Source organism: Carcharodon carcharias, chromosome 21 (assembly GCF_017639515.1).
Source record: "Carcharodon carcharias isolate sCarCar2 chromosome 21, sCarCar2.pri, whole genome shotgun sequence".
Lineage (NCBI taxonomy): Eukaryota > Metazoa > Chordata > Chondrichthyes > Lamniformes > Lamnidae > Carcharodon > Carcharodon carcharias.
This window is the reverse complement of record NC_054487.1, coordinates 37,213,375-37,230,471: the sequence shown is the minus strand read 5'-3', so window position 1 is coordinate 37,230,471 and position 17,097 is coordinate 37,213,375. Positions and strand designations below refer to the sequence as shown.

The 17,097-nt window shown below is 44.7% G+C and overlaps 1 protein-coding gene across 5 annotated transcripts in view; it reads right to left on the bottom strand.

Annotated features, from left to right (window-relative positions):
• The window catches only part of LOC121293028 (receptor-type tyrosine-protein phosphatase zeta-like), a 274,424-nt gene extending 258,993 nt beyond the window's left edge, over window positions 1–15,431 (bottom strand). For all 5 annotated transcript variants that reach the window (XM_041215610.1, XM_041215611.1, XM_041215613.1 and 2 more), the window contains exon 1: window positions 15,098–15,431. In XM_041215610.1, coding sequence (XP_041071544.1) covers window positions 15,098–15,272 — 175 coding nt within the window. In that variant the 5' untranslated portion in view covers window positions 15,273–15,431. The remainder of the gene's footprint in view (window positions 1–15,097) is intronic.
• Between the last annotated feature and the right edge of the window lie 1,666 nt (window positions 15,432–17,097).

Sequence of the window (17,097 nt, the reverse complement as noted above, 5' to 3'; positions counted from 1 at the left end):
GCAATGTCACCAACCCGGCTTGGAAGGCAGTGGCAGTGGTGGTCAGCGCCAACGCCCTTCAGAAGAGGGTAGCCACCCAGTGCTGCAAAAGGATGAATGATCTCCTCCGTTCCACCAGGCTAAAGTCACTCTTTTCATCACTCTCAACTCTCACACTCACAAACTGATCACACATCCACAGGGCCCTCACTCATTGCCAGTGCAAGGGACATCACCATTCATTTTCTCACACTCACTGTCATTGTCCTCATCCTGTCCATGGGACCACTCACCACCCACACAGGCCAGGCAAACTTATCTTCTGGGCTGGTAGGTGTCCTGATATACTCTCCCCACCTCTATCCATGCAGGACAAACTGGCTCACAACAGGAGGGTAAGGTTACAGACAGGTGGAGGGATGCCGGAATTCAAGGTTCTGACAGAATTTGAAAACAGAGCCATCCAGCTAGCTGGTGATGACTGGGACCAGTCCTGTGCTGATGGTGAGGTCAGCGCTGCTCTACCAAGTGAGGATCCAGCAGTGCAACATCCATCAGAAAACCATGCTGTGAGTGATAACTTTCACAGGTCGCTGCCATGTACTAATTATCTCCCCTTGCTTTTGGAGGCACATCTGGGAAGCAGCAAATGGATTCCACAACCCAGAGCTTCCAAGCAAGCTCTGAAGAAACCTCTGAAGAGGAATCTGAAGGCACCTTCCCTGAAGACACGCCAAAACACTCACCCACACCCCCCACCAGCGCAGACACTCACACCTCGGTGGGACCTAGCTTTAGAGTAGCCTCAGTACCACAATCTGGTGAGCACATCACGCTTTCTGATCCACAGCAGGTGGAGGCAGGGACTTCCCAGGTCCCCAGCACTCGGAGGACTGCTGGAGACCAGAACGTTGCTGAGTCCAAGTCAGATGATGAGCCTCTGGGCTTGGTCATGTCACAGTTGCTGGAGCTGCAAAAGCAAGCTAGGGATCAACAGGAAGGGATGTCCATTGCACTTCTTAGGTTGCAAAGCACATTGGAGGAGTCTGTCCGCTTTCAGGCTGAGGTGATAGCGCTGGCATTGCAACACTGCGGTCAACACTGGCAGGATGGCAGCCGCCATGGAGACCTTGGTCCAGGATGTCACTCCTGCACTGCTGTGTGGGCTTAACTCCATCGCTGATGCCATAGTTGGCTTCCAACATTGTGTACACGAGAGGGTGCTGGGCAGTTTGATCTCACTCCAGCTACCCCCTCCATTCACAGTCAGTCAGGAACCCTTGGGCACCAATAGGGAGGAGGATCAGCAGGTGCACACTCAGGGGTCATCCACCCAAGTGACCCTGGGAGTGACCGACCCATCTGACCGCCCTCTTCCTGTGATCTCAGCAGCTCCAACTTCACAGGCCGAGGAGGGTGCCACTGCCACACAGCAGGACCCCGAAAGTAGGCTGGGGCCCACCAAGTCTCGGCCCTCCAGAGGACACCTGCCAAAGTCAGCACAGACAGGACATCACAGTCAACAGGCTGCCCCCACCTCCGCTGTGGATGTCTGTGGAGCACCAAGACATGGAGACAGGGTAGGGAAAGTTAAGGAGAATTAGTTGCATAGCCTGTGTATGGGTGTTGATCACTTGTACATACTGTTCACTATTGTCAATAAACTCCCAAGAATGTCTCCCTGCCTATGTTCTGATGAGCAGTGTTCTTGTCACTCAGATGTGAAACCTTTCTGCACAAGATAAAAGCAGCTGTCTCAGTCCAGGATCTCTTCCCTGTGCTCTGTGCAGCCTTCAGACCAAAGTGATAGTCCAGCCTCACTCTCCCTGGAAACATTACTGATGCCTGCACCTCGGCAGTGCTGGTCATTGCTGCCAGAATGTAGTGGGCAGGTACCACAGAGTTCTCTCATATTCTCTGTGTGTTCTCAGCAACTTTAAGGCGGGGCTGGCCCCATCACATCAGCATCTGTGACCAGCGATGCTGTGCACCAGCTCCTGAAGGGCTGAGATGCTGAAGGCAGACACAGCATCAGATGCATCTGAAGTTTCATGGCTGCATCTCTGAGATGACCCTGATCATGGAGCGCAAGCGAGCTGCCCTTGGCCAGACAGGAGTCAGACATTCTCAGAGGCCATGTGAAGATATATGGAGTGTCCTCACTGCGTTATGTCATCATCCTACTGCAATTGAGTGACTGTTAGGGTCTCCACTGCATTTCCATGACAGGAGCATTCTCACAGAGTGTATTGGCGCTGTCATAAGCCAGACTGGAGTCAAACGATCACAACTGTGATGTGAGGATCTGTGGGGACACCTCACTGCATGTCATCATCATCCTCCACAAATCTGGCAGCTATGAGGGCCTCCCGAGTGAGCCGGCCTTGTCTAGCCCATGCAGGGCCTCATCCCCATCGTTTTTACCCTGGAAACCGTGCACACACCTGCAGGATGTGTTTCTGGTGGTCGCACACCAGCTGCACGTTCAGTGAGTGGTTGATGAAGTCCCCCGAGTGTAGTGACGGAGACCTGAGCATCACATGAGTGCAGTCAATCGCACCCTGCACCTGTGGGAATCCCAAGATCAGGGTGAATCCAACGGGCCTTGCATCCTGGCTGTCCCGGTCCCGGGTGAAGTGCACAAAGTTGTGTGTCATGGAGAAGGTGGCATCCGTGACCTCATGGCTGCATTTGTGGGTGGCAGATTGTGAAATCTCACAGAGGTCACCTGCGGAGCTCTGAATGGAGCCATTGGCAAAGAAATTGAGCATCGCGGTCACTGTAACAGCCACTGGCAGTGGATGCCCTCCATGTCCTCTTGGTGCCAAGTCCTGCAGTAAGTGGCAGATGTGAGCCACCAGGGCCCTTGACATGCGCAGCTGTTGGCGACACTGGTTCTCAGTCATCTGCAGGAATGTCAGGCTGAGTCTATAGACCCTGGGTGTCGCTAGGCACTGACCAGCTGTGGCTCACTGTCGCTCCTGGGCAGCAGGTGCGGGGGTCCCTGCTGCCCCTTCTTCATGAGTTTGCTGCTCTGACCTTTGCGCGGTCAGGTGCCTCAGTCGCTCTCTCCTCCGTCTTCTCCAGTCTCTGTCGGCCATCAGGCATACAGCTAGGACACCAGGATCCATGATCCTGACGTAGTCCTCCTGCAGCATGAAAAAGAAAGAGACGTGGTTATCATGTATGTATTTAGAATCTTTCCTGACCCTGTGTGACTGCCCCTTAGTGCTTCCCCGAGAGTGCTGGTCACCCCTCGGAGGGCCAGAGATTTGTGCGCTGCATGGCTGCCCTGTCAACCTGTGACATGGGGGAAACTGGTCCAAACCAGGATGCTGAGATTGTAAGGGGCTGTGAGCGCCTCCAGCAGTGACTGCTATATGGCCAGTGTTGGCAAGGAGATTGTACAACATGTGCAGTCCAACTGCTCTGCGGCCCAATAAAGTGGTGGTGTCAAAGTCTGTGCTGGGGTGGTGGGAGGTGGCAGGAGTTAAGGGTAAGGTATGGAGCACTTGGTGGCCCTTTGGTGCCTCTGCGATGCTTACTTGGGCGAGCAGGCTAGGAGCCCGACCCCAATCACATCACTATGCTGCGCCTGTTCTGTCTCAGTTGCAGAGGTGTCCCAAATGTGTGGCCATTTCCCTCACTTACCCTGTCCCACACCTCAGTTGCCTGTGTGCGGGATGCAGCGCCAGGGCAGCACTTGACACACACATACCTCCCCAACCCCAGCAGTCGCCTCTGGGGCCAGGCATCAGTTTCTCCCACCAACCCCTGGCACCCCTGAGGCCTGTAAACAATGGGCAAGCTGTGGAGAACACTGCTGCTCACTCATCTCAGTTCTCACAAAGTAAAGGCCGCCAAGTGTACGTTACCTGGGTGCTGTTGTGAAAGATATCGGCGTGCTTTCCCGTCAATGTGGATGGTCGATACAGCAAGGTTCCCAGGGCCTGGCAGAATGACTTTTTAATTAAATGCTCATGTATTACTGTCAACCAATGACGGGAAATGTGGCCCGTCGCCATCAGTGAACTGAGCGGAAGATCGCGACCTGCCTTCACGCGATTGTGAAGTGGGTCCCGTCAAATTTTCCGTGCATTCCACCTATCACGCCCGCCACCAGCGGGCACAGCAAATTCCGCCAGTTTACTAGGCTGAAAAGAAAATAATAGTCAGATGTGAAAAGAAACATACTGTAATACTGTATAAAGAGGCAAAGTGCATTGTTGAGTTCAGCAACAAACACATACGCCAGCTTGGAAAGGATAAAAACAGGCACAGGTACGGGTTCCAGCAGTAGCATGGTGCAGTGGCCTTCATTCGTTATTTGTTACAATTTTATTTTTGTGATGTTGCAATGAAAAAGCATTTCTGACTAATTTACTCTCTGCTGAATAACTCCTCTTCTTGCCAGGATGGTTACTGCTGTTTATATATTTACATTGATTAATAACAAAAGAAAATTGGTTGATTTTATCTCCTCGGGCAAGCAGAAGTGGTACGCTGGTGAGGGGACATGATAATGGTGGAGATGGAACTGGTCAATTTAAATAGAACAGGACCAACTGTGTCGATATGAATTGCTGGAACTGCTATTGGGTATATGACAAATTGTGAAGAGGACATGGTGGAACTGTCTGAACCACCACTAGTGGTACAAGTCTGGTTAACATATGGTGGTCTGGGCAAACAGAAAGGTATATTCATATATAACTTCAAAGAAAACAAGGAGGACATTTTGTGTCAGATTTCCCAAACAAGGGGGAGGTTTTGCGTCAGGTTTCCTGAACAATACAATCCTAAAACGCACAATGCAGGAAATGATATCAGTTTAGCAAAAGTCCCCATGCTTAGAATTCTGCCCTGCCGGAAAAGCAATGAATTTTCCATATGAAAGGAAAATATGTGCTCTGTAGCTATTCCCATGCTCAGGAGGTCACTACACTTTCTAATTGGATACTGTATTTCATGTAGAGACATTCTTCCTCTCCATGGAAGATACACTTTGACAAATCACTGTCACGGTTAGACAACATCTTACAAAAGCCCCATCAGTGTTATGGTTCCCTAGTGAAGGTTTCTGGGAATACTTCAGCCTGCCTGCTTACCCACAAGCTGAAGGAAAAGAAAAATGCTGCTATAAGTTAATTCTACTTCTCCCCCTCTGAAAGAAACAGTGGGCGGGATTTTACAGCCCCTCCCACCAGCAGGGTTTTCTGGTCCTGCCGAAGTGAATGGACTTCCGAATGGCTCACCGCCTTTTATGGCCCTGTTCCTGCCACGACAGGACAGTAAAATTCCGCCCAGTGTGGCAACAGTTGTAGAAATTAAAAATGATTGATGCAAAAGGTTGAGTTTGTCAGGAGTTGTAAAAAAAATGGCTCCAATATTTCAATTCATTCAACCTTGCTCCACATCCCTGCTGCAAACAATTGAATCCCCCACCCCCCAACAGTCTATTATTCTATTCATAGTTTTTGTCTGAAAAGTTAGCAATGGTGTTATTTCTCTATCAATAGGTCAATGAGCAAGTACAAGTCAGAAGACTATCAATACAGGTAGAACAATATAGTAAAAGGAGAAAATTAGGCTCCCAGACTCAATACACTGTCACAGCCAGAAGGTGAAAGAGAAAGCAAACAAAACAGTCAATCAGATTGGATTTTACCAAATACAGCGTGCAGGATATTGTCTGGCTGACATTTTACACTTAAATTTCTTTCCAAGATGTAGTTTTGATGTGGAACAACAAGAGTACTATCAAGTGCTAATTCAAACATGCTAGAGTCAATTTAATTTACAGAATCTTGCATTTCAACAGAGGTATTTTTGTTGCTCATTTATTTAGCTTTTGTTAGCAAGTTCATATCAAATTTCTACACCTGATTTTTTTAATATATAATTTTATATCACACTGCACCATTTCACCTTGCTATTTAGTTTAAATAATGCATACAATGTTAGACTTTTTTTTATATTCGTTCTCAGGATGTGGGCTTTGCTGGCTGGGCCAGCATTTGTTGCCCATCCTTAGTTGCCCTTGAGAAGGTGGTGGTGAGCTGCCTTCTTGAACCGCTGCAGCCCACGTGGTGTAGGTACACCCACAGGGCTGTTAGGGAGAGACATCCAGGATTTTGACCCAGCGACAAAGAACCCATTAGTAGTGGGCATATATTAAAACAGATATACCACTAGTATTTTTAAATCTTTCCCTACTCACAGCACTGGATAGTAATTGTATATGAAGTCCCTTTCTTGTGAATGTATAATGTGATAACGGAGTACTTATGGAGGCAAATGTAACAAGGAGTGATGGCTCAAGGCATTTGGTGTGAGCACAGAATGTTGTGGAGAATTTGTACTAGGATGCCACTGGGTATCTTGAACTCTATACTAATGAATTCTCCAGAAGGTTTGTTTCAGAAATGAAGATTGTCTCTTCACTTAATCTTCTGTACGCAAGAGACAGTTCCATACAAAAATATTAAGCGTCTCTTCCTGCTGGTTATGATCTAATACAATTCCTTTTGTAAAGCTGACAAACTGCATTATTTCCCACTCATAATCCCCCTGCAATTTACATTAAATTACTTCTTATTCTAGTTTTCCAGCTCCAGTTCAATTGGACAATTTCATTGCTTCCTTACTATCATACATAATTGCAGCTCATACAATTAATTGATTTACGGTGCCCCAACTAGGCCCTTGAATGAGAATAAATTATATCAATTTTATCAAATGCTTTTGTACGACTGATTTAAATTTTTTGTGCAAAAAGTCCATTAGTTCATCTTAGTTTAATCTTTAATGGGGGGAAAGAAATCTAATTTCAAAGTTGAACAATTATGTCCAATGATTACCTTGCTGGTAATAACAAAGGGTGGAATTGTCCCAAATTTGCACTAAGTGCAGTAGCAGGCGGGAAAAAGGACATTTTACCTGCTGGCTGCAATAGTGGGTTTTTGCACTGTATTGTCCCAATTCTGGCTCATTAATCATACATTCCGGGTAAATACACTTTCACTGGTGGGCAGCCTCCAATTCATCCATTACATCGCCACCTCGCTGCTTCCTCACGCCGGGCACCATATTTAAAGTCCAGCCATGTGCACAGCTCTCTGTGCTTCCAGCCCAGGACTGCTGCACAGAAGACATGGCCCTGAATGGCAAGAAGACTGCAGCCCCTCAATTCAGTGATGTACCCCTGGGATGCCTTCTGGACACTGTTGGAGCCCGCCGCAATGTCCTTTACCCATGTTCTGGCCAAAGGAGGCCCATCAGTGTCACCACTCTGGCTTGGGAGGCGGTGGCAGTGGTGATCAGTGCTAATGCTGCACAGAAGAGGTTGGCCATCCAGTGCAGAAAGAGGATGAATGATCTTATCCATGCCGCCAGGGTAAGGCAACCATTTCATCACCCTAAACTCACACACTCACAAGCCCATTACACATTCACTGGCCCCCAAACTAGTTTTGTGACGGTGTGAAACTGATTTTTGACCTTCCCGCCATACTGTTCACCCCCAGCCACCATGATGCCCAACGCCAATGAGGCCAGAAAATTCCGGCGCCAATGTGGCTGAGAAGGGAGTTCCAAGATTTTGATCCCAAGGCAGTGAAGGGACTACAATATAATTCCAAATCAAGATGGTGTGTGATTTGGAGGGGATCTTATAGGTGGGGATGTTTCCATGCAGTTCTGCTCCCTTTGTGTTTCTAAGTGGTCGAAGTCACAGGTTTGGAAGGTGCTACTGAAGGAGCCTTGATGAATTCCTACAGTGTATCTTGTACATGGTGCACATTGTTGCCATTGTGCATCAGTGGTAGAGGGAGTGAATGTTTAAATTGGTAGATGGTGTGCTGATCAAGCAGGTTGCTTTGTCCCGAATGGTGTCAAGCTTCTTCAGTGTTGTTGGAGCCACACTAATCCAGGCAAATGGAGAGTGTTCCATCACACTCTTGATTTGTGCCTTGTAGATGGTGGACAGGCTTTGGGGAGTCGGGAGGTGAGGTACTCTCTGCAGAATTCCCTGACCTGCTCTTGTATCCACAGTATTTATATGGCTGGGCCAGTTCAGTTTCTGGTCAATGGTAACCCCCAGGATGTTGATAGTGGGGGGTTCAGTGATGGTAATGCCATTGAATGTCAAGGGGTGATGGTTAGATTCCCGATTGTTGGAGATGGTCATTGCCTGGCACTCGTGTGGCGTGAATGTTACTTGCCACTTATTAGCACAAGCCTGAATATTGTCCAGGTCTTGCTGCATATTGGCAGGGTCTGCTTCAGTATCTGAGGAGCTGTGAATGGTGTTGAACGTTGCACAATCAGCGAACATCTCCACTTGTCATTACGTCAGATTTTCCAGTCTCCGGATAGTTAGACCGTGTGGATGTCCTGATGAACCGGCTTCATGGGAATTGCCTAGGAAGTTTGAACTTCTGATGGGCAATTACCCTGCCTAGAACCCTCCAAAAAGTCTGACTCTGCGGTAGAGTCGGAGACTTCAGACAGTTCTGATTTACTTACCTGGATAGTTACCCAGGAAATGTTAGAGAGAAAAATCCTAGAGTAACTCCTGGGTAATTATACAACTGACCTGCCTTTACTCCCCCTTGAAAGCCACTCCCCCCACCAACTATCCCCTCTTAACTGACCATTTATGCACCCCCCCGCACCCCCCCCCCCCCCCCCCACCATTACCTCCCAACTAACACCCTGACCCGACAACCCCTCCTAACCTCACCTGACCAGTCCCCATCACCCAACCACCGCCCCATAACTGAGTGGACTAGCCCCCACCCCACCGACTACCCCCTCAACCACCTACCATTCACCCACCTGACACCCTATCACCTCCTCCACCTGCCATCTTACCCGCATGTCACCCGACCACTTTACCCACCTGCCACCCTACCAAGCTGCCAAACTGCCACCTCACTCACCTGCCACCCTACCCACTTACGCACTCATCCACCCATTCACCGATTCACTCATACACTGAAAAGATTTGGAACCTTTAAACACTTACCAGAATACAACAGCTAGTGCCGTAAAAAGTGGGTATAGGTTCTGCGCTGACTCTCTTCACTGCTCTCTGCTTGGATTCTTATGCTGAGGGGAGTCCTTCTGCATCATGGATCGTATCCTGGTAACTCCGGCTGCAATGTTTTGGGGCTGACTTGATTGATCTCCAACAACCACAGCCATCTTTCTCTGTGCTACATATGACACCGACCAGTGGGGAATTTACCCTTGATTCCCATTGACTTTGATTTTGCCAGGGCTCCCTGATGCTACACTCGATCAAATATTGCTTTGATACCAAGAGCAGTTACTCTCTGCTCCCCTCTCGAGTTCAACTATTTTGTCTATGTTTGGACCAAGGGCTGTAATGAGGTCAGGCACCAAAGTGGCCATAGCGGAACTATTCAATTGTGTACTCCACCAAAGCAGAATCTAATCCTCATCTAATGTTCAAATACACATACTTCCCACATGGAATCTTAGGAACTGATCAGTTTTAACCTCTCTACCCTAGGGAAGATGAAGCCTAGTACCATCACCCTGGAAGATTAGCTCATTCATCAATATTTTTGTTGAATAATTCAAAAACAGGAATGGTCACCCTCAGCCAGGAAATGTGAGAAAGCAAACTAAAGAGGATGAAAAAGTAATAGCTTTATTGAAAAAAAAGACCTTTGATGCTATTTTCATATTCGAAAATGTGACCTTTTTGTGTAATACAACATCCTCATAGCAGATTATTAAAAATAAAACAGGCAAAATCCATTGAAAGTATGGGAGAAGAGCATCTGTACAAAAGATGCAATGATCCCCTTCAATGGTACAAACAAAATGAACAGCTTTGATGAAGATATGTATTTATATAATTACTTTTTTCCTGGAAATCTAGTAATATAGACTGATGATGAATTATGGTTTATTGTCTTGATATAAATGGTCAAAGAATCTATTATTATTTGAAAGCAAACAGCCACAATCCTTAAATATTTTTTTCTCCAGCTGTTTTTAACATTTGACAGAATATTTATATGAAGAGCTGAAAAATTTTTAAAAACCGTAGTGCCTTCATTTTTGCAGCATCGTTAAAATCTGAAGATAAACAGAACGATAGAGAAAAGACAAAACTGTTTGCCCATTTGGGTTCACACACTGGATCTGTGTGGACAATCTTCCCTTTTGCGCTGTATAAGTGTCATGTCCCCTACTTCCAATTCTGTACCAAGCTTCAATGTTTCAAGATGTCATTGTTCATTGAGCCAAGTTGCAATTTATTTACCTTCGTATGTTAACAAACCTGAATATGAAGAAGTTAGCCTTGAAGTACAAAAAGCTTAGATTCTCATCAGCTTTTAATCACGTTTCTAGCGTTCTTCTGCTGGTCCTACACAAAGAAGCTTTTCATATATTCTCTTTCAATTCTCATCATTATTTTAAAAAGCTGAGATCCTCCCCGCCTGAAAACAAATTGAGTTCCTTTAGCTATTCTGCATAGCTCATCAATCTAAAAACATAGAAATCGCCCTGCAAGTACTTCTTTGAATCCTAGCCAATGGCTCAATGCCTTCTATTTTATAACTATACAGTAACCAGAAACTGAAAACAATGTTCCAGTCGTGGTCTCATTAATGTTTTAGAGAGTATCAGTATCAAGTTCTGAGACTTTTTTCATTTCTATAGAATCTCCACTTTATGACATTAATCTTTGCAGTTGCTGTAATGCAATATGTTAAAGGTTTCAACAATGCATAAGTCTTCAAACTCACTTTATTTTCCAACTATCTCACTAATAAATAAAATCCCATGTTTTAAATTAATAACTTTTTTTTAATAACGAACGTCGTCTTACATTTTTCAATAATATTTGCAATAAGCCATTTTGAAATATAAAATATTTTGGTTTGGTATGGCGGAAACATGGGGCATAATTTTCAACATAGTAACCACAAGTAAAAAGGTAATGACATTTATGACAATGTGTTGTGTGTTTTCGAACACAACACTCTTGCAATATTTTCAATGCAGTGATCCAGCAAAGATGAAGAGGTAAGGAGAGGTATAACCTGTTCTGGTGATTCAAAGGAATGAAAGGTTTTTTTTAAAAGGACCAAAGCGTGCATTTATTGTGCAAAGTCTTAATTAAAAGTACAGCCAACAATTGTCCTGTGAATATCAGTAAAAAATTAATTAGGTCTAGAGAACATCCAGAGCAACAAAGCACATCAGAAAGTATGTATAAAGTAAGAGAGTGTTAGGGTACATTTTCATTCATCCCTCTTTCATGGGATCCAAATCTCAATTGCATCATTGTGGAATGTTACAGAGCAGTGTTCCAGATGCTCCCCAGAGAAAGAGAAGAAAAACTGAAACATCATCAACAACTAGGCTCCGTTGTGGCTTTCTTGGTAGCTAATGCAGAGCAATAATGAAAATTAATACAACTTCAAAAAATGAAGCTTCAGGTTTGTTACAATTTCCCTTAAAATGTTACTCTCATCTTTGAGGTTGAAAAAAAATGTCTAGACTCCAATGGGCCAAATGGCCTCCTTCTGTGTCATCATGACTCTATAACAAGAAAATTTAGTCAGCTGAAGATTTCAGAAAACTCTCATACAGGTTGTGCTTTGGGGTTATTCCACAATGCATACTCCATATGGTTCCAATGCAAGGACAGACTTTGAGCACCTGCAGAGTATGTCTCAAATGCTTCTGTTGAACTGTCTAAGTAAAGCCTATCCTGAGGTTGGCTAATACCAAGAGAATTATAGCATGGGAGTTCAGCCATAGGAGTAGCAGCAGCGGCAATATGAGAGAAGAAAGGGCTAATTTTCTAAGAACGTCTTGCCTACTTTTTAGTTAGCTGTATCACCACCCAAGCTGGTTGAAGTCAATCTCTTTGGAGGTTTCAGGTGGTCAGCTCAGAGCTTTATCGAGGCAGCCCTAAATGTCACTGGAACATGATCTCATTTACCTCAGTGAAAGATTTAGTTCAGTCTTTCATCCATAAACTTCTTGGTTCCTTTGACTATTATAAAGGACTGCAGGCTATCGGTCTACATTTCACTGGCTTCACGCCGGACTTCACTGCAGCTCACAAAATCCAGCAGAACATCTGTTTGAAATGGCCAAACTTCTGTTATCTATTATTGATGGCTTCCACGTACTTGAGATGTGCTTGAGATAAACTTTGGCTTTTCTATGACAAGTGTAATCCAAATAGGTTATAAATATAAATAATGAGAAAGGCAACAAAACATTAACAAGACCAAAAGCAAGGATTAAATCTTCCATAAGAAGTATAAGGATAAAAGAAAAATATATAAAGAATGAAAAAGGAATGCAATTTTCCTAGCAAGGAACCAAATGCAAAAAGGTATTAGAAGGCTTCTGTTCAGATTAAGTTAGGATTGATCGGTCAACTTCTATCAAAATGCAATCAAATCGTTGAGTTTTATATTTGGAAGAAATGGCGATACTGTTAGCATGAAAAAAAATTCTCAGAGGCGAGACTTGATAAGGTACATACGGGGAGGATACTTCCACTTGTGGGAGAGACTAGAACTAAAGGTACAGTTTAAGACTTTTAAGACTGAAATGAAGGTAACTTTTTCCTCTCAAAGGGTCATTGGTATGTGGAATTCTCTTCCCCAGAAAGCAATGGAGGCTGGGTCATTGAACTTATTCAAGGCAAAGTTAGACAGATTTTTGACAGACTAGGGAATCAAGGGTTATGGGGGGGCGGGGGGGGGGGGGGGGTGCAGACAGAAAAATGGAGTTGAGACCACAACTAGATCAGCCATAATCTTATGGAATGGCAGAGCAGGTTCAAAGGGCCGAATGGTCTACTCCTGCTCTGAAGTCCTATGTTCCTATCTTCTGCTGGATACTTTTTGAACTATAATCTGACTGGAATAAATTGTGCCACAGACAGGCTAAAGTGTGATTCCTCACAGGGTTTGAGTAGAAAGCTGGACAACTGAAGCAAAAAGGTGTATTTGATATTCAAAACAATCAGCACAACAGTTAATTGAAGATCTGTACTTTTCCTTTAATACTACCTTTCATAAAACTCCATCATCAGAGCAAAAGTAAACTTCTACAGCATTAGCAATAGAATGGAAAGAACAGAGACTGGAATATTTTTGGACAGGAGACTGTAACTGACCGTCCTTTTCTCTGATTCTCTTCATTTCTGCCATGTATATCAATCTTAAGGAAACCATTAAACCACATATTCTTTAAGTAGCTCTATATAGCTGCAGAGATTCAAATAAACTTATTACATTCATTTCTACTGTCAGATTTTTGCGGTTTTCAGTTGTTGATGACTTTTGGCATTATGTCCACTCCACTGGCATGCTTTTTATTTTGCATTCGTCCATAAATATTTAGAGTATGAAACTTCATCCCAGAAAACATCCAGTTGTCTTACAAAATACAGAATACAGATGGCACAGCATTGGTTACATGGATAAGTGAAAACAACATTTGACTCTCTGAAGTGACTTTGAACACAAATTGTCAACTGTTCTTTATGTGAAGTGTACTAAGTGAACTTGCTTATGAGAAAGATTTCAACTGTCTGACTATGACCTACAATTGTAAGCATACCCAACAACTGATGCTGAATTATGAGTTATACCACTCTGCCCTTGAATCCACAAGGAACTGCTCTACCTAAACTCACATAAGACCATTTATCAGAAAGGATTTTTTCCTCATTGCCTGGGCTGGGTTTGAACCCAGCGGCAGAGGTGCGAGAATATGGTTCAGCAGAGTTCATTCACCACCTGCCAGTTTTTCTTCCTCTACCATCCCACCACCCCCCACCACCACCGCCCCCCGCTCGTCCTCCAATCATTTTGATCCAAGTTTGGCTCAAGAAAATAGTGCACTGGGATTAGTAGCTACATAGCTGACTATAGAAAAGATTTGTCTAATGTGGCCTGCAATGTCAGTCAAAAAGGCTGAGTTCAACCATACACTGTGAGATTTGTAGCACTTATCGGGAACAGAGCTTGTCCAACAGCAGGCCTCCCGATTACAATATTGTTTCTTTTTTAAAAATCTGTGCGGGACTTGTCTTTGTTCCCTCATACTCTCTCCGTCATTCTGGCTTCAGCAGCCACGAAGAACAGCCCCAGAGTAATCAACTGTCCTTAACAGACGCTGACAACAGAGTCCAATGAGGAACAAAGAGATGCGAAAGGAATTGAGGTTTGTAACAGAATTGAACGGGACCAATGACTGAGACAAATACCTTCTAGATTGCTGGGCTTTGCAAGAGTATAGGACATACCGTACAGGACATGCTGTATTCTCCCAATTTGCATCAATTTCTCAGTTTCATAATATTCTCCACCTAATTACAAACCAAACCCTTGATATATTTGTTCGTTAAGAGGCAAAACGATGGGAACTGCCTTCCACAGCTGAATATATAAATGATGAAAAGGTTTGCTTGGGGACGTTCAATAATCAAAGAAAGGTGAGGTTTTACACGAATATATAGACAGATGCTGTGATGCAGTCTTACAGAAACTGCGGGGTCAAAACAACCTCTTAGAAACCCAACCTTTTAAATTATTCTCACAACTCTCCCACCCCAGCCCTTCCTAAGTTTGCAATAACGCTGCAGTGATATAATGGGCACATCCTGATATCAAGTGCTGCAAATATCGATGCCACCCCTCGGTTTACCTCCCTTCTCATCATTGAAACTGGGCAAGGAGAATGTCCATTCGGCCGTCTCTCCACACACACACACACACACACACAGCACAGCCCGGAGACTCAGTCGCCAGCAACCAGCATCACAACTCAAAAAAAATGGTCAAATAAAAATGGTCAAATAAAAATTCAATAAAGATTCCGCTGCAGCTTGGATTTTGAACATTCCCATTACATCGGGACGCACTTTCCCTCCGAGCGCTACCTTTTCTGTTGAGCCTCGAGGAGCTGTTATAAGCTCCTGAGCACTGAAATGGTTCACAAAATCTTACCAAGCGAATATCACAGGAAATGTGACTTTTACTTGTTTTCTAAATGAGATGAGGATGCAAAGCAAAGACCGCGGGTCAGGTAATGCTACACTCACCCATTTGACAGATACAAAGGATTGCAAGGATCCAGAGAGACTCGGGCAGCATGTCCACGGTCCGGCGACAACTTGTTGGGTTTGGTAGCAGATTAAGTCCTTCTGGTGAAGGGATTCCTTCTTTTTGTTGTGATTTGCTCCGTGTCAGGCGGTTATAGCGGGAGGACTGGTGCATGGAGCGGGTGACTGAGCCCGTGTGGCAAGGCAGCCGAGTGACTCGGAGCCGCCTTCACTGTGGGTGACTCCAGAGAGAGTGAGAGAGGCTGAGCAGAGCAACTCAATGTAACAGTGAGTCTGGATGTGGGTGTGTGTTGTGTGTGTGTGTGTGTGAGAGAGAGAGAGAGAGGCTGAGTGACTGGGAGACTCTCAGTGTGAATGTGAGCGCTTGCCCATCTATTTCTGTGAAAGCCACTCTCAGCCATTGAATGTGGCACCTCACTAAATGGGTGAATGTGGGATAGTCTGTGTGAAGCCTGAGCTGTCAACTTTATCCCTGAATGTGATCTGCCTTACTCTGTGTGAGAATTTCAGCTGTCTTTGTATTGGCGATGGGATTCCGGGAGATTGGTGTCTTGTTAGCTTGCTGCTGACATCTGCCCGGCTCCCTTATCACAGCATTAGAATTGGAGATCCGTATTTCACTGGGTCTACCATTGCTGCTGGATAAGGAGGATAAGGGGTTTAGCAGTAGAAATACTGGATTCCCGGAATCCAGTCGAAACAAGTGACACGATCAAAACAACCAAGTGACCGTGGGATGTGGTTTTCGGGGTCCAGATACCACCTTCACAGCTGTGTGCTAAAATGCAGCGCAACCAGCCCCGAAACCTAGCATAATGCGCAGGGTTATTGCTCTTAGGAATTGGAAACAACTGCGGTAACCCCGTCTGGTGCTCGCACCACCTGCGGTATAACTCAAGCTCAATAGAAAACCACATTTCAAAAAGTGTTACCAAGTGGTCTACCTGGAAAGCTAGTAAAAGGTTGCCTGAATGTTTCTAGATTTAGTCTTAGGAGACGAAGCTGGGCAAGTGGCTGGAGGACCATTTTGGAGATAGTGACCGTAGTATAGTCAGATTTAGCATCATTATGGAAAAGGACAAAGATAGAACAGGAGTAAACGTTCTAAATTGGGGAAGACAAATTTCACAAAGTTTAGAGGTGAGCTGGCAAGAGTGGACTGGATACAGCTTTTGGAAGGAAAAACTGTCAAATCAGTGGGAGGCTTTCAAAAGGTGAGATTCTACAGGTACAGTGCAGACATGTCCCCACAAAGAAAAAGAGTGGTACTGTCAAATTTAGAGCCCAGTGGTTATCCAGAAGCATACAGCAGAAAAAAAAACTTATGACAGTCACAAAGGACTTAATACTGTAGAAAGCCTAGAGGCGTATAGGAAGTACAGGGATGAAGTAAAAATGGAAATTGGGAAAGCAAAGAGAGGATACGAAAAAATATTGGCAGGTAAAATCGAAGAAAATCTTAAGATGTTTTAACAGTACATTAAGAGCAAGAGAATAACTATGGAAAAGGTAGGGCCTATCAGAGATGTACATGGTAACTTGTGGGTTGATGCAGAAGATATGGGCAGGGTTCTCAATGAGTACTTTGTCTCTATCTTCACTAAGAACAGGGATGATGCAGACATTTTAGTTAAAGAGGAGAGGTGTGAAATATTAGATACAATAAGCATAGTGAGAGAGCAAGTGCTGGAGGGACTGGCATCCTTGAAGGTGGATAAATCACCAGGGCTGGATGGATTGTATCCCAGGCTGTAAAAGGAAGCCACGGAAGAAATAATGGATTCTCTGAGGATCAGTTTCCAATCCTCACTAGGTGCAGGCGAGGTCCCAGAGGATTGGAGATCTGCAAATGTTGCACCATTATTTAAAAAGTTTGAGGGATAGTCCAGAAAATTATAGGCCTGTCAGTCTGACTTTGGTGGTGGGCAAATTATTGGAAACAATTCTGAGACACAGGATAAACTGTCACTTAGAAAGGC